The sequence below is a fragment of the Scyliorhinus torazame genome, chromosome 11, assembly GCF_047496885.1.
Source record: "Scyliorhinus torazame isolate Kashiwa2021f chromosome 11, sScyTor2.1, whole genome shotgun sequence".
In the NCBI taxonomy this organism is placed as follows: Eukaryota; Metazoa; Chordata; class Chondrichthyes; order Carcharhiniformes; family Scyliorhinidae; genus Scyliorhinus; species Scyliorhinus torazame.
The window spans coordinates 155,883,621-155,901,875 of NC_092717.1; the positions used below are offsets into that span (position 1 = coordinate 155,883,621).

Consider the following 18,255-nt stretch of genomic DNA (forward strand, 5'->3'; position numbering starts at 1 on the left):
AGATCTAGATGAGGCTCGGGTCACATTCTGGGTAACACCTCACTGACAGCAATCAGAGACAGTGATGACCCAGTCTCTGGCACTCAGAGAACTGCTGGAGGCCAGCATCCTCGGAGCCTGATGATGAGCCACTGCAAGCAGCCATGTCTAACATGCTGGAGATGTAATGACAGCTGGCCCAACATCAGGCAGATTTGTGAGAGGTAGTTAACAAAATAGAGAGAAGGATGGAGGAGTCTGTCTGCATTCTGTCTTAGATCATTCCATCACCTCGAGGTCTCCATGGGAAGAATGGTGGCAGTTATGGAGAGCCTGGTCCTGCTGGATTTCCACTCGGACCTGCACTCCATCGCTATAAGCATTGGTGGGACTGTAATTAGAATAAATTGGTGGGACCCAGCAGTGGCTAGGTGAGGGGGCGGGGCACCTTGAACTCCCTTCAGGAGCCCCTTCTCCTCAGAGTCAGGCAGTGGCCTACGGACACTCATAGGGAGGAGAACCAGCAGCTGGTGACCCCGGGTCCATCCATCTTGATGACTCAGAGAGTATCCAACTGATCCCCACCCCTCTGTCTGTGACCTCCACCAGCTCCAGCTGTGAAGTTCGAGGAGAATGCACCTACCCCACAGCAGGCCACCAAAAACAGGCCACTGGGCCCTGGAGATCATAACAGTCCAGAATACACCTGCCAAATACTAAATGATCAGTAGCTTGGTTGAAGAAATGGATTTTCAGGATGGTTTTCAATATGGGTAAGGAAGTGGAATGGCGAAGGGATTTAGAAAGCAAATTCTATTAGGGTTAGATGTCTGAATGCATGGCATAACAAAGGAATGGGAAATGCACAAGAATACCGGGTCACAGAAATGTGAGGTTTTTGGGAGTGGCAGACCTGGAGATGATTACTGAGACAGAGAGGGCCAAGGTAATGAAGAGAGTTAAATGTGAGGGTGATCATTTTAATATAGAGTCATTGAATTACCAGAAGTTAATATAGGTCAACAAGGAGAGGGACAATGGGTGAGTGGGGCTTAAGATACAAACAGCAGTATTCTGAAAGGGCTGAAGATCACGGAGTGCGGAAGATGGAAGGCTGGCCTGAAGAATGTTCGAATAAATTGAGGACGTGAGAAGGGCATTGATAAGACTTTTGTTGGCAGATGAAAAGATGCAAGGGCAGAGCTTGATAATATTAGAGATTTAGGGTTCAATCTTCCCAAAAGTTAATGAGTGTTGGATCAGGCGACAAAAAGATTTGTGCAACTCATAGGCTACACAGCCGCATTTTCTCTCCCGAGTTAACAGCACTCTGCAATTTCATGGTGCTGGCGAGGATCACAGCCAGCTGGAGGGGCAGACCCTCAACACCAAAAACACAGGGAATCTGAGATCGGGGCACCCTTTATCGCAAAGTTAAATTTAATGCCCCCACAACAGACATCGGGACCCCCGGCAGAAAAGGGGAACATCCCTAAACCCCACCCAACATGCAGAAGGGGATAGCCCTGCACACACGCACTCCCCCATAGATAAAGGGAGCCGCTTCCCCACACCAAGAGCGTAACTACCCCCTGGCACTGACCCCTGGTATTGCCCTCAGCAGTGCTGGGGGCACCGCCAGTGGGCCACGCCCAGGCCTGTCCCACAATCCTTGGGGTCTACAGGCACTTCCAAACCCACAACATGGTCACCACGATGGGTTTTTATTTTTGAAAACCAGTAATAATTCGCGCCGGCGTGATGTTGCGCCGCTAGGGGTGGGGAAGGAACACCATGGATAGGCATTATGCCCTCAAACCCGGTAATGATATGATAATTTAGTACAATAGATGGAAATCAGGTTCACATCCTTTCTGGGCATGAACTTGATCACATCAATGGCGGAGGGCGGAGATTACCTCAAACTGAGATCTCGCCAGTCCAAACCCATTTATGGCCGTTCACGTGATTTAGTGGCTGTTATTGGATTTGTGCCCGTTGTTTTGTTATGCTCTTGACGTAGCATAAGCTGCTTCCTTGATGTGCACTCTGACGAAGGAAGGTTCAGACTTGGAGATAACTTTAACACGTTTATTAAACTATTAACAATGCTCCTACTTGGATTCAACGCTACTGTTAATCCTGCTATAGCTATTCAGACTGACTAACCAGTCTGCTACAATCCACATGGTGGGTATGATGTTCAATCAACCCTGTGCCTGTACTCATTGAGTGTCTCCACTGGAAAGAGACTGAGCATGTGTGATGTGTCCTTTTGGTGTAATGCCCTCCTGTGGTAGTGTCACCTCTGTGTGTATCGTGACTGCCCATTGGTCGTGTCCTATCTTACTGACCTATTGGTTGACTGTCTGTGTGTCATGTCTCTGGTGTTCCCTCTAGTGTCTAGCTAGGTGTAGTGTATGTACATTAACCCTTTGTGTACTTACAGTGATGTATATCACCACATCCCCCCTTTTTTCATGTTACATATTTTCTGTACAGTGTTAAAGAAAATTGAATAAACTAGGTAGATGAGTGATACTCTGTACAAGTTATGATAACAGTGATCATTAAACAATAAGTCCAAATCATATGCAGGAGTCCAAAGTTCATTAATTATTATGGTCGAGTGGTTTTCTTGTTTGGTTGGTGAGTTGGTGATGTTGATGGTGGCATTGCATTGTAAACGCCATCAGTGTCCCTGTGCTGAAGGAACCAAGAAGTGGTCAAATCACTTCGTTGTCGGATTTGGACTCTTTTTTTTCGATACTTGTGGTGGTAATTCTTGATGGCATCTGTCCTGAAAGCCAGGTTGCCTGTTGGTAGTGCAGCAAACATGAATTGGTAATATGCATCGTCCTGCCATGGCATGTCATTGTACTGAGCTGAGCAGTAACAGTATCCCGCATTTGCAGAGTTGTACCATGTTGTACCAGTCGTAGTTCCAGTGGGTTGTCTTTGTCGTGCTTGTTGTCGATGTTATTGCCTTTAGTACGCTTCTTGCTATTGTCTTTGATGTTGTTGTTGTGGTGGTTGGTTTTGTTGCCGTGTTTGCTGCGCTCAAGGACCACACTCTGTGGATAATACGAATCCTTCACACAGTTACTCGTGTTAGCGTGCTTTGTGGCATCTGATGTCTCCTTGAGCGTGCCGTCACTGATTTTGCGGCGCTCCCCGTCTGGAGTCATGTCCGGCTTATTTGAATCAGCTTTGGCTTGTCGATGCTCCCCGTCTGGAGTCTGGTCTGTTTCACCTGAGTCAGTTTTGGCTTGTCGATGCTCCCTGTCCGGAGTCATTTCAGGTTCACTTGCATCTTCTGAAGTTTTGTGATGCTCCCCGTCCAGAGTCAAAACATTCAGGAATGCATTTGCTTGTGGAGAGGCTCGAGCGAATGAGGTTTGAAGTAACGTGGTGTCACCAGAGTCACCAGTAGTCTCACTGTGATTGTCGAGTACCTCTGTACATTCTAGCTGAGGTCTGTCACATTGCACATCTTGTATGGGAAGAGGGATGTCGTCGTCATTTGTCGCACATACAGTGGGTAGAGCCTCAGTGTCTTCTTGTCGTTCACTTGAGCTGGGATGACGTCAGCAGCCGCTGACCCTCCCGTGCATGAGCAGACTTCTGCCGCCCGGCGAAGTCCTTTCGACCCCGGCTGGCATGGCGCCAAAGGCCTTTCCCGACGTCCGGCAACGCGCCAACCACTCCGACGCGCACCTAGCACCTCACGGTGAGGGCTTGGCCCCTAAAGGTGCGGCGAAATCCGCACCTTTGTGGTGGCTCAACGCCGGAGTGGTTCACGACACTCCATCTCACCGGGACCCCCCGCCCCGCCGGGTAGGGGAGCGTCCCGCCCCTGATCTTTTACAACAAATAACATAAGAAATAGAAACAGAAGTAGATAATATGACTATTGAGCTTGACCTGCCATTCAGTAAAATCATGGTTGATCTTCAGCCTCAACTCCACTTTCTTGCCTATTCCCCATATCGCTTGATTTCCCCGAGGGTTCAAAACTCTCAAGGTATATAATCACCTTTCAGTCTTCTAAACTCCAGATAATATTGACCCAATTTACTTAACCTCTCAATGAGAGCAAACCTATCATTCCAGAGACCAATCTAGTGAAGTTTCACTGTGTTGTCTGCATTGCAAGTACATCCTTCCTTAAAAATAGAGACTACAATTGTACAGTACGTCAAGTGTAGTCTCATAAAAGTCCTGTACAATTAAATCAAGACTTCCTCATTCATGTACTCCAATCCCCTTGCAATAAAGGCAAACATGCTATTTGCTTTCTTGATGCTTGCTGTAAGTGCATGCTAGCTTTTTGTGTTCCTTGTTAAAGGACATCCAAGTCTCTATGGATGGGGGGGGGGGGGGATACATGTTAGTCAGAAGGGAAGGGGGGAGAGGAGTAGAGCATTAGTCATTGGAGACTCCATAGTTAGGGGGATAGATAGGAGATTCTGTGGGAACGAGAGAGACTCTCGTTTGGTGTGTTGCCTCCCAGGTGCCAGGGTGCGTGATGTCTCGGATCGTGTTTCCGGGATCCTTAAGGGGGAGGGGGAGCAGCCCGAAGTCGTGGTCCACATAGGTACCAACGACATAGGTAGGAAAAGGGATAGGGATGTAAGGCAGGAATTCAGGGAGCTAGGGTGGAAACTTAGATCTAGGACAAACAGAGTTATTATCTCTGGGTTGTTACCCATGCCACGTGATAGCGAGATGAGAAATAGGGAAAGAGAGGAGTTGAACGTATGGCTACAGGGATGGTGCAGGAGGGAGGGTTTCAGATTTCTGGATAACTGGGGCTCATTCTGGGGTCGGTGGGACCTCTACAAACGGGATGGTCTGCACCTGGACCAGAGGGGTACCAATATCCTGGGGGGGAAATTTGCTAATGCTCTTCGGGAGGGTTTAAACTAGTTCAGCAGGGGCTTGGGAACCTGAATTGTAGCTCCAGTATACAGGAGGTTGAGAGTAGTGAGGTCATGAGTAAGGCTTTAAAGTTGCAGGAGTGTACCGGCAGGCAGGAAGGTGGTTTAAAGTGTGTCTTCTTCAATGCCAGGAGCATCCGGAATAAGGTGGGTGAACTTGCGGCATGGGTTGGTACCTGGGACTTTGATGTTGTGGCCATTTCAGAGACATGGATAGAGCAGGGACAGGAATGGTTGTTGCAGGTGCCGGGGTTCAGATATTTCAGTAAGCTCAGGGAAGGTGGTAAAAGAGGGGGAGGGGTGGCATTGTTAGTCAAGGACAGTTTTACGGTGGCAGAAAGGACGTTTGATGAGGACTCGTCAATTGAGCTAGTATGGGCTGAGGTTAAAAACAGGAAAGGAGAGATCACCCTGTTAGGGGTTTTCTATAGGCCTCCGAAAAGTTCCAGAGATGTAGAGGAAAGGATTGCAAAGATGATTCTGGATGGGAGCGAAAGCAACAGGGTAGTTGATATGGGGGACTTTAACTTTCCAAATATTGACTGGAAACGCTATAGTTCGAGTACTTTAGATGGGTCCGTTTTTGTCCAATGTGTGCAGGAGGGTTTCCTGACACAGTATGTAGATAGGCCAACGAGAGGCGAGGCCGTATTGGATTTGGTACTGGGTAATGAACCAGGACAGGTGTTACATTTGGAGGTAGGTGAGCACTTTGGTGATAGTGACCACAATTCGATTACGTTTATTTTAGTGATGGAAAGGGATAGGTATATACCGCAGGGCAAGAGTTATATCTGGGGGAAAGGCAATTATGGTGCGATAAGGCAAGACTTAGGATGCATCAGATGGAGAGGAAAACTGCAGTGGATTGGCACAATGTAAATGTGGAGCTTGTTCAAGGAACAGCTACTGCGTGTCCTTGATAAGTATGTGCCTGTCAGGCAGGGAGGAAGTGGTCGAGCAAGGGAACCGTGGTTTACTAAGGCAGTCGAAACACTTGTCAAGTGGAAGAAGGAGGCTTATGTAAAGATGAGACATGAAGGTTCAGTAAGGGCACTCGAGAGTTACAAGTTAGCTAGGAAGGACCTAAAGAGACAGCTAAGAAGAGCCAGGAGGAGACATGAGAAGTCTTTGGCAGGTAGGATCAAGGATAACCCTAAAGCTTTCTATAGATATGTCAGGAATAAAAGAATGACTAGGGTAAGAGGAGGGCCAGTCAAGGACTGTAGTGGGAAGTTGTGATTGGAGTCCGAGGAGATAGGAGAGGTGCTAAATGAATATTTTTGTCAGTATTCACACAGGAAAAGGACAATATTGTCGAGGAGAATACTGAGATTCAGGCTACTAGACTAGAAGGGCTTGAGGTTCATAAGGAGGAGGTGTTAACAATTATGGAAAGGGTGAAAATAGATAAGTCCCCAGGGCCGGATGGGATTTATCCTAGGATTCTCTGGGAAGCTAGGGAGGAGATTGCTGAGCCTTTGGCTTTGATCTTTAAGTCATCTTTATCTTCAGGAAGACTGGAGGATAACAAATGTTGTCTCCTTGTTCAAGAAGGGGAGTAGAGACAACCCCGGTAACTATAGACCAGTGAGCCTTACTTCTGTTGTGGGCAAGATCTTGGAAAGGTTTATAAGAGATAGGGTGTATAATCATCTGGAAAGGAATAATTTGATTAGACATAGTCAACGCGGTTTCGTGAAGGGTAGGTCGTGCCTCACAAACCTTATTGAGTTCTTTGAGAAGTTGACAAAACAGGTGGATGAGGGTAAAGCAGTTGATGTGGTGTATATGGAGTTAAGTAAAGTGTTTGATAAGGTTCCCCATGGTAGATTACTGCAGAAAATACGGAAGCATGGGATTCAGGGAGATTTAGCAGTTTGGATCAGAAATTGGCTAGCTGGAAGAAGACAAAGGGTGGTGGTTGATGGGAAGTGTTCAGACTGGAGTCCAGTTACTAGTGGTGTACCACAAGGATCTGTTTTGGGGCCACTGCTGTTTGTCATTTTTGTAAATGGCCTGGAGGAAGGCGTAGAAGGATGGGTGAGTAAATTTGCAGATGACACTAAAGTCGGTGGAGTTGTGGACAGTGCGGAAGGATGTTACAAGTTACAGAGGGACATAGATACGCTGCAGCGCTGGGCTGAGAGGTGGCAAATGGAGTTTAATGCAGAAAAGTGTGAGGTGATTCATTTTGGAAGGAATAACAGGAAGACAGAGTACTGGGCCAATGGTAAGATTCTTGGCAGTGTGGATGAGCAGAGAAATCTCGGTGTCCATGTACATAGATCCCTGAAAGTTGCCACTCAGGTTGAAAGGGTTGTTTACGAACGCGTACGGTGTGTTAGCTTTTATTGGTAGAGGGATTGAGTTTCGGAGCCATGAGGTCATGTTGCAGCTGTACAAAACTCTGGTGCGGCCGCATTTGGAGTATTGCGTGCAATTCTGGTCACCGCATTATAGGAAGGATGTGGAAGCATTGGAAAGGGTGAAGAGGAGATTTACCAGAATGTTGCCTGGTATGGAGGGAAGATCTTATGAGGAAAGGCTGAGGGACTTGAGGCTGTTTTCGTTAGAGAGAAGAAGGTTAAGAGGTGACTTCATTGAGGCATACAAGGTGATCAGAGGATTGGATAGGGTGGACAGTGAGAGCCTTTTTCCTCGGATGGTGATGTCTAGCACGAGGGGACATAGCTTTAAATTGAGGGGAGGTGGATATAGGACAGATGTCAGAGGTAGGTTCTTTACTCAGAGAGTAGTAAGGGCGTGGAATGCCCTGCCTGCAACAGTAGTGGACTCACCAACACTAACGGCATTCAAATGGTCATTGGATAGACATATGGATGATAAGGGAATAGTGTAGATGGGCTTTAGAGTGGTTTCACAGGTCGGTGCAACATCGAGGGCCGAAGGGCCTGTACTGCGCTGTAATGTTCTATCTGAACCTATGTGCTCTGGGCGGCCTTTAAAATGGTGCCCCAATTTTAAAAAAACTAAGTTGCTGTTTGGTGTCGTTGGACCGGCCCTTTATCATTTTTTTGCCAATGATATGGCAGAGAAAGCAGCCATTGGTGCCAGTGGCTTCAATGCCACTTTTCCCACCCACTGTCACACTGTACCAAATACAGGTAAACTTCCACCCTTGGTCTCCTCAACTAAGAGATGACAGTGAATAGCAGAGGCCCCTGCATTGATCTTTGTGACACTGCTGCTTACAAACTGTCAACTGGAAAATTCCCCATTTATCATTAGGGCAGAATTCGAGGGCAGACTAGGTGGCCAGACGAGTGGCTCCAGTGGCGCCTTTCCTGCCAACCAGGATGACGGGATCTCGCGCCAGATTCTGTATTTGGAACCTCATTAATTATGCACAGGCGAGTTCGCCTTCAACTCTGCTGGCAGTCCAGCAGCGGATTCGTCCACCCGCCCTCAGCTGATGAGTTTGAAGGTCCCAGCACCATATTTAAATACCAGTCCAACACACTCCTCTCGCTCTCTCCAATCCACCTGTCTTCACCAGACTGTGGAAGATGCCTGAGGGAAAAGACTAGTAGCATCAAGAAGAAGTTTGTTCCTCAATACAACCATGTTCCCCCGAAACCCATCACCTGCAAGACACTGATGCTCCACTTGAATCTCTACCCACGACTCATTGGCAAACAGTGTCGCAGGCTGCTACTTGTGTGCGGCATGTGGTGGTCCTCATTGGTGTCAATGGAGAATGCCGCAGGTAGTGGCACACAGCATTGCCCACCCCAGTGAATCAGTTGAAGTGGTGCTTTGTGAGTGAAGTGGTGCTTCTCTCAATGAGAATTGCAGACTTCCAATAGTTAACTGGTGGAACATGTACAGACCTAGAAATTGTTGTGTTTTCACAGTTATAAAATAAATGACTGTAATGGACTGCCAATAACATATAGGGGCTTTGCATTTATATGTGATCTCTGGAATGTTCAATTAGACTTGATATGCATCTACAGATTCTAGAATACTCTCTCAAATACTTTTCTAATTCCTAAGACAGCAATAGAATCTCTAATTCCCTTGTTTGCATAATTATGTTATACTGGAGGTGTTCAGTCATATCATCCTCTGAATTCAGACACTGTATAGCCAACAGCTTCATTCTCTTACCCCTCCGAATAGTAGTTCTGCTTTGCTCTCTTCATTTGAGGACTTTCAGACGAGGTCTCTAGCATTTCATCTGAATATTTGGATCGTACTCTGCAATAGTAACAAAATCAAGCAAGATTTATTGGTGGTATTCTTCGTTATTGCATACTTAAGTTAAATGTATAGTGGCCTCATCCCTCAGTTCCTATCTCTGTAATCTCCTCCAGCCCCACAATCCTCCAAGATACCCGCATCTTCTGATTCTGGTCCCTTGTATGTCCCTGATTTTAATTGCTCCACCATTGACTGTCATGCCTTCAACTCTAGCATTGGAATTCCCTCCCTAAATCTCTCCACAATTCAATTTCTCTTTCCAAAGAGTAGAAAAGGGATGAGCCCGGAACAAGACAGAGGCACCTAAAGGAGTGGCAGAGAGAAGGAACTGGAGATAGACAGCAGCACCCAAAGGCGTGGGAGAGAGAAGGAACTGGAGATAGACATCAGCACCTAAAGAACTATCCAACCTGTGGTTCCAAAGCAGACCAACCTCGCCATGTGACCTCAAAATGTGACATCCCAGAAAATGATGGTTGGTGGGTATTTTTCTCATTTATCTTTCATAGCTGGGGTAATTTTTATAATCGTGAGGATTTTCTTAGTAGTACTGAAATGCTCTTTCAAGTCTATCACCTTGACCAATGTTTTGGTGCTTCGCCCTAACATCTTCTTATGTGGCTTGGTGTCAACTTTTGCTTTGATGCTCCTGTGAAGCTGCTTGAGATGTATTTTATCATGTCAAAGGTGCTATATAAATACAATTTGTTGTTTTAACACAACCAACCTGAAATACAAAGCCAAGCTAATGGCTTTTGAATTCCTAAATTTAGCTAATATATTCTGTTCGGTGGTAGAATATTTAATGTTTTTATTGATTTCAAGTTATCCATGCATCATCCCCAGTTGCAGTATGATTAGGATGGGTTATAGACTGACTCCCTAATTTCTCAGGTGAGCAAACAAATACTTACTTTGAAACAGAGCTGATTAAGAGTTCAAGTCATACATGGCTGGAGATTGGAGTGGCCTTTGCTGTATTAGCTGATCACAACAAGACATTACAATTGGCTTCAATGTCCCTGGACTGAGATTGAGAAATGTCCCCAATGTTACTCATTCCTGATTGCTATTTTAGGAATAGAAGAACAGTAGTAGACCATTCGGTCCCCAAGCCTCAACCGTAGCTCCATTATCATAGAATTTGATCACTGTTGATCTGCATCTCAATTATGAAAGTGGACAGTGAATCTTCGGCCACAGTCGTTGGGCAACAAACTTGCCATTATTTACGGGACTGGGCCAAACATTGAGGCTGAAGAACACCATGGCCAGGCTAGCCACTTATACGGGAGAGGCACTTAAAATCAAGGGGACCACAATGATCCTGATAACTCACAGACAGCTGTCAACTCGCTCCTGCTTATTGGGACAAGGACCAAGTTGAACGGAGCATGACTGGCTCCAACATATTAAATTAAACTGGGTAGAAATATTCAAACTGGGCGAGGGGGGAGCCTACATGAAGTCATCCGGAAATATCCCGAGGTCTTCCAAGAAGACCTGAGAAAATAAAGGGGCTCCAAGCTAAGATATACTTAGATCCTGAAGCCACACCGAGATTTTACAGGGTAAGGCCCTTATTCCATGTTGGAAAATATGGATGCAGAACCTAAGCACCTTTGAAGTCCTAGGCATCAGGAGACCAATGCAGTTCACACTGTGGCCACATCTATCGTCCCTGTTTTCAAACCGAACAAGACAGTCTGCATTTGAGGGGATTACAAACTGATTGCCAATCGAGCAGCCAATTAGACAGATATCCCATACCCAAGATCAAGGATCGAACACTAAACTCATTGGTGGCTTGACATTTACTCAACTAGATATGAGTCACACTTACTTGCAACTGGAATTAGACGAATTATCCCGAGAGTGTGTGACATCAACAGACAAGGGTTTGCATGACTATACCCGGTTACCGGATATTGTCGATATGTTGGATTTTTCAACACACAATGGAAAATTTACTACAGGAATTGCCCAGAGTTGCAGTTTATTTAGATGATGTACAAATTACCGGTTCCACAGGAGAGGAGCATATAACCAACTTGGATGATGTATTAAAGAAGTTCATGAACGCTAGTGTGCGTTTAATGAGAGAGAAACCCAGAGAGGTGACCTAATTGAGTTACAAAGTAAATGCAAAAGGGCTGCACACTTAGAAGAAAGAGCCACAAGGAAAACACCTGCCCCCAAAAATACTACCGAGCTGAAGTCCTTCTTGGGGAGGACAAACTATTAGCGGTCAATTCATCCGGATTTGGACACCTTGTCAGCACCTTGGATACCATGCTGAAGAAACACCAAAAGTGGTTTTGGAGGGGACCTCAAATGAGGCTTTCAATTATGTAAAACAACAAATACTGCCCACTAGTTTACTGGCCCATTTCAACCCAAAAAAGGAGCTTGACTTTACCAGTGACGTCTCCACATGGAATTAGATAGTACTTTCTCATAGATTGCTGCTGGGGGCAGCACGGTAGCATAGTAGTTAGCACAATTGCTTCACAGCTCCAGAGTCCCAGGTTCGATTCCCGGCTTGGGACACTGCCTGTGTGGAGTCCGCACGTTCTACCCGTGTGTGCATGGGTTTCCTCCGGGTGCTCCGATTTCCTCCCACAGTCCAAAGATGTGCAGGTTAGGTGGATTGGCCATGCTAAATTGCCCTTAGTGTCCAAAATTGCCCTTAGTGTTGGGTGGGGTTACTGGGTTATGGGGATAGGATAGAGGTATGGGCTTGGGGAGAGTGCTCTTTCCAAGAGCCGGTGCAGACTCGATGGGCCGAATGGCCTCCTTCTGCACTGTAAATTATTTGATTCTATGAATGATGGAACAGAGAGGTCGATCGCTTACGTGGCGAGAAATCTCTCCAAGGCTGAGAAGGGATACTCCCAAATCAAAGAAGAAAGGTTAATGGTTGTGTTCAACATAAAAGACATTGCACCAATACATATATGGAAGGCATTTCACAATTGTGCCAGACTATACACCATTATTAAGGTTATTCAAAGAAGATATGGCAATCCCTCCCATTGACTCTGCCTGGTTAGAGCGCTGGCCATTAAAGCTCTCGGCATACAAGTACACATTGGAGCATCGACCCGGGACCCAGATAACTAACGCCAATACTTTAAGCCATTTTCCATTACCCGTAAGTTCAACACCCCCACCGGACCTGAAGAAATTGTCATCACTTTAAACTTCTTAGAAAAAACTTCTTTGCCTGTATCTGCAAAACAAATTAGAACTCAGATCCTGATTTGTCGAAAATCAAGAATATGGCATTAAGCAGGAGTTTCTATGGTCAAACTTTAAGAGGCAATGAAATCTTATTTGACCAGTAAAGGTGGACTAAGCTGTGAAGATGAGGTGCTCCTTTGGGGATTGTGGTTGGTCCCAATCCCGGAAGACAATTATTATTGGAAGAATTACATAACGCCCACCAGGATGTATCTAAAATTAAAATGTTTGCAAGAGGCTATGTATGGTGGCCCAGCATCGACACAAATATAATGCATATAATTGAACAATATGACCAATGTCAGGAACATCGGAACTTGTCCTCTGCTACCCCTTTGTACCCATGGGAATGAGACCTGGTCGGCCTTGGGTGAAAATACACATTGACTTTGGAGGTCCTTTCATGGGCTCAATGTTCCTTTTATTAGTGGATGCACCCTCCAGATGAATGAATGTGTACCAGATGAAGTCCACTACCTCTTATGCAATGGTCGAAACATCACATCAGAGTTTTTGTATTCACTGAGCACTGAACTCCTGGTTTCAGATAACGGGACTGCTTTTACCTGCATGGAGTTTCAACAATCTGTGGTTTTCAATGGCATCAAGAACATCAGAAAAGCACCATACCACCTGTCGTCCAACGGTTTGGTGGATCGGGCTATACAAACTTTCAAATCCAGGATGAAGAAGCAGTCGACGGCATCCATAGATACCAAGATTACGTGACTTGTACTAGCATAAAGAAGCACCCCACACTCAACAAATCTTGGGCGGGATTCTCCGACCCCCCGCCGGGCCGGAGAATCGGCGGGGGGCGGCATGAATCCCGCCCCCGCCGGCTGCCGAACACTCCGGCGGGTTTTGGCAGGGGCGGGAATCACGCCGCACCGGTCAGCGGCCGCTGGCAGCGGCCCCCCGGGCAATTCTCCGGCCTGCGATGGGCCGAGGGGCCGCCGGCGTAAATTAGACCTGGTACTTACTGGCGGGACCTGGCTCTGCGGGCTGCCTCCGGGGGGACGCGGGGGTATCTGGCCCCGGGGGGTGCCCCCGCCTGGCCCGTGGGGGCACTCCTTCACTCCGCACCGGCTGCTGTGAACCTCCGCGATGGCCTGTGCGGAGAAGAACCTTCCTGCGCATGCGCTGGGATGACACCAGCACACGCTGATGCTCCCGCGCATGCGCCAACCCACGCCAGCCAGCGGAGGCCCTTCGGCGCCAGTTGGCACGGCACCAACTGAGGATTCCGCACCTTCCGGGCGGCCCGACGCAGGACTGGTTCACGCCATTCCTCGGCGCTGGGACCGTCCGCCCTGCCGGGTATCAGAGAATCCCACCCCTTATGTATGGTGCATAGCCCCAGCAGAACTGCTAATGGCTTGTCATTTGCATATCAAACTGAGCCTCGTATTCCCAAATTTGGTGGGAAGGGTGGAGGCAAGGCAAGGTATTCAAAAAATAAATCATGACTCCTCAAATGCGGAGAGGACATTTGAGGTGAACCACCCAGTTTTTGGAAGAAACTTTGGAAGTGGTCCTAACTGGGTCTCTGGGATCATTGTGGCTAAGACTGGGCCAGTACCGTAAGAAGTAAGAATCTAGCATATGATCCTGAGAAAACATTTAGACCATATAAGGAAAAGAGTCTTCACAAGAGCTGGTAGCATCACCAACCCCAGACATGCCCGCTGTTAGTATGATCAAAGTATTGAGGGGAACAAAAAGGCTGTTGTAAACCCAGAACCCTTTGCTGCAGGGGTTGGAGAAGTAGCAGCTGAGGAGCTACTGGTATCAGGAGAAGTATATGGAGAGGCTGGTCCAAGAGAGCCAACTCCTGATGAAAAACGCCAACCAGTGAAATTTTGTTTCTCTGAACCTAAAATGAAGTTCCCCCCAATAACTGGGATATTGATGTTGAGATTTTCAGGCACTAGGGGACATGAAGAGGGAAGGATATCATAGTGAACCTTGGAGACCATGCAACTTCCTCGTCCGAGGTTTTGGCAAATCCCATCCAGAGTTCACACGGATCAAATCTGGACCAGAGTTTTGAGGTGTTGTTATTTTGGTGTTGTTATGTTTAGTAAATGGTTGCTTGTAAATACTTTTTTGCCTGTAAATAAATAGTTGTTGCCTTTATCCACTGGTGGTCACTCAGAGTTTTTGTTATTAAGCTTTTATTTCTCTTAATGATATTTTAATATAAAAACAGAAAATGTTATAACTACTGAGCAGTTCTCGCAGCATCTATGAAGTTAAAAATAGTTTTAACATCTAATTTTGATGAGATTTCACCAGAACTCCTTGAGTAATTCCAGCATTTTCATTTTTATTTCAGGTGTTACAAATATCAGGTTTTATAAGATTGTTATTGTTGGGGCTGTGTCTTTAATTTAGGAAGAGGTAGAGGAATGAAGGGGACCATGTGACCTCCAACAAGCTTGTGAGGCTTAGCTGTTAGATGTTGAAGAGGGGACTCGGGTTATTTTATTGGGAAGAAGGTGTGAAGTGTGCACATGTGTAAACAATGCCCTGAGGCGACTGTTGGATAGACTTTAGGGAGCGATTCTCCAGCCATGTTGTGCCTGTCATAAATCCATTTGTGTCAGCAGAATTCCAAGAGATACCCGAAACGGGATATGCGCTGGGTACAAAGTAGTTTCCAATTCTCCTGGCCTGCTTCAGCTGGCGTAATCAGAATCTCACCCAGAAAGGGCAAGAAACTGATGGTAGGTCATTTGCATTCATTTTAATGTCATTAGTGAGATTAAAGTCAAATGCAGCGGCCTCACAGTATCCGCCCCCCCCCCCCCCCCCCCCTCCCCCTCCCCAGTCGGAAGTCACCTGGGCACGAATCACTACTGGTCCCTAAGAGCGGGGGCCTGACGCCATGGACCCCGAGGGGGAGCAAGGAGGTCAGTGCCCATCTCCGCTTACTCCGGGGAGCACAAACGCACAGCAGCCGCTGGCTAAATGCCATGGGGGCGGTGATTCTTTCAGGGGAGCTGGCAGTTGGGAGGGTCTCAGACTGGGATGGAAGGAACCAGGTCAGGTGTCTCCCCTGGGATGGGGGTCACTTTGAATCTGTAAAGCCTTAGACCCTGCATTCTTTCATGTTTAACCCCCATAACAGCACACACATAGCTGCAGTCTGTCTGTCCGAACATCCTCTCACAGGACAGAGCAATTATGTAGCTTGTTTCTTGGAGAAGCATTTCACACCTCCTGAAGTTTCAATAGGCGGGGTGGCACAGTGGCACTGTGGTTAGCACTGCTACCTCATGGCACTGAGGACCCGGGTTCGATCCCCGTCCCGGGTCATTGTCCGTATGAACTTTGCACATTCTCCTCGTGTCTGCCTGGGGTCACCCTCACAACCCAAAGATGTGCAAGATAGGTGGATTGGCCATTCTAAATTGCCCCTTAATTGGAAAAAAATAATTGAATACTCTAAATTTTTTTTTAAATAAAAAAAGAAGTTAGTTTCAATAAGCTCTGTAGTTTCAACATTGCATTATGCCTGCTTTTATCCCCTTGTACTTGGTTGTTTACATTAAATTTCACACCCCATTCACAGCGATGGGAGGGGGGTCTTTACCGGAGAGAAGGGAGGGGTCTTTGCCAGCAAGAATTTGGGGGCCTGTAGGGTTATTCTGAGATTGAGGTGCCTTTTAAAAATGGTGCCCCAATCTCTGACGATCTGACCTTGCCGTGTTTTCGGGTCCCACAAGTCACATTTTTAGTGTGAATCACCACTGGCTCCAAAAAAAGGATCACAGCGAAAAACCCAGCGGAAATCATACCCGACAGAGGCTACACATTTTTGGGAGAATTGCGTCCTTGGGTCCAAATCCCAGGGATCACTACTGGTCAGGTGATAGGTTTTATAAGTAGTTATATTTTAAACTGTTGTTTTATGGAGTTTGAAAAGTCTGGGGGACAGCTAATTAGCATTTTCCCTGAATGCAAGAGCCATGTGATTTATGCTACCATGGTGATGGGTTTTGATACAGGAAGAGTCCATAGGAAGCAATAGTAGGATAAGGTTGTATATTTTCATAAATATCACTAAACCTCATAGACAAGGACAATCTGCAAGAATTTAAAAGAGCAGAGAGATAGAGACTTTAAAACCTCCATTGTTCCCCATTAAATACACGTGTGGGAGCTCACACCCGGATTGAAGAGACCAATGTTGTGAGGGTTTAAATGAAGCTGGAAGATTCACTTTGCTCGGTCTCGATGAAAATATCTCCAGGGTAGCCAACACCGTGAAAGTCAGTTTGGCGGATTCAAGTTATCCAGCTGGAAAAGGGTAAAGGAGCTAAGAATCACTTTGGACTTGTTCCTGGAGAATTAAGCGAATGTTTATGGAACAGAGTAGAGTATTGCTGTTCAAGGAAATTTTCAGTTTTAAATGGGCGATCTTTTCTGTAGCTTAGAATGTAAGTTGCCGACTGGAATATTGGGAAGTCGATGTTGCCTTTAGTTTGTTCATTCCAGTAAAAGTCTTGAAACAAATGTGATCTTTTCTGCCATTCACTGGAAGTTTGAATTTCTTTTTGAAAGTTATCGATCTCTACAGGAATTATAACACAGGACTCCAGCAGCTGCAGTATTTTGCTCCTAACATTTTAACCTCTATATTTGGACCACTAAAGTGTCTTTGGACCTCCACCATATGTAGCTTTTTATCATATAGTACTATGATCTACCCTTCTTGGGTTCTAAATGGATGATTTCACAATTGCCTGTTTTTATTGCCACAGTTTTCTCATTCACTTAATCTATTAATATTTATCTGTAAATTTGAACTGTTTCAAACTGCCACCTATCTTTGATTTATCCGAAAACTTGGATATGTAGTTATCTATCCCATCATCTGACTTTTTCATAAATATGGTGAATATTTTCGGCCGAAACACCGATTCCTTTTGACGCTAGTCATTACACCCTCCCATTTAGAATATCTATCTATTATCTGTACTCTCTGTCTCCTGCTGCTCCAATTTCATAATCAAATCAATGATTCATCTTCAATTCAATGAGTTTCAACTTTAACTAAAATTCCTTGGTTGAAGCATAGTTTGAAGCAGGGAAATACTAGAATCATTAGACATTCTTTAATTCCCATTTTTAAGTTATGTATTCTGTCCTTATTTCATCGTTTGCATGATAGATATCTGTTTACATACAGTGCCACCAATGGACATAAATTGTATTTGAAGTGGATTAACGGCAGTTTCAACTATATATGTGCAAATAAGAATTTAAAATGAAAATGTTGACAAAGTTGTGCGCGTTTAGCCAGGTGTTACCTGCCGCTTGGAGCGCCGAGAAACCTCATCGTGTCAAACGGGACTCTGTTCCCATTCGGGTAGATTCGGGACCTCAGCGAGGAACTCTTCATTCCTTTCCCCCCCCCACCCCATACATACACCCCCCCCGCACACACACCCCCCCCACACCCCCACACACACACCCCCCACACCCCCACCACCATCCCCCCTTTTTGTCAAGTGAAACTGCTGTGTAAATTCATTTGTATTAATTGGACACTAATTGAATTCTTAACCTGGATAGCTTTAATTAACTTAAGACATCTGGCAGATGCATTGGGTTGAAATTAGTTCGCAGAATATTAGTAACAAATTAAGTCCTATTCACTATCATAGTAATGGTGTCAGCATATCACACAGCAGTGATTTCAACCATTTATCTTTATGTAAAGGGTAATTTTACAACCTTGGACTTCCATGTGGAGTTCCAAACATCAGGAATAAAATTAATAAACAGAAAATTATGTGGTTGGATTCATATGCCTGAATATCTAATCTGCATTCTTCAAATAATTCACAATGTTATT

General features: G+C 45.8%; 1 protein-coding gene across 3 annotated transcripts in view; it reads right to left on the bottom strand.

Annotated features, from left to right (window-relative positions):
• Nucleotides 1-18,255, bottom strand: part of myom1b (myomesin 1b) — a 246,733-nt gene that overhangs the window by 161,776 nt on the left and 66,702 nt on the right. For 2 of the 3 annotated variants that reach the window (XM_072467907.1, XM_072467908.1), the window contains exon 3: nt 9,054-9,143. The exons of the other annotated variant lie outside the window; for it this stretch is intronic. In XM_072467907.1, the coding sequence (XP_072324008.1) occupies nt 9,054-9,143 (90 nt within the window). The remainder of the gene's footprint in view (nt 1-9,053; nt 9,144-18,255) is intronic. 3 annotated transcript variants of the gene reach the window in all.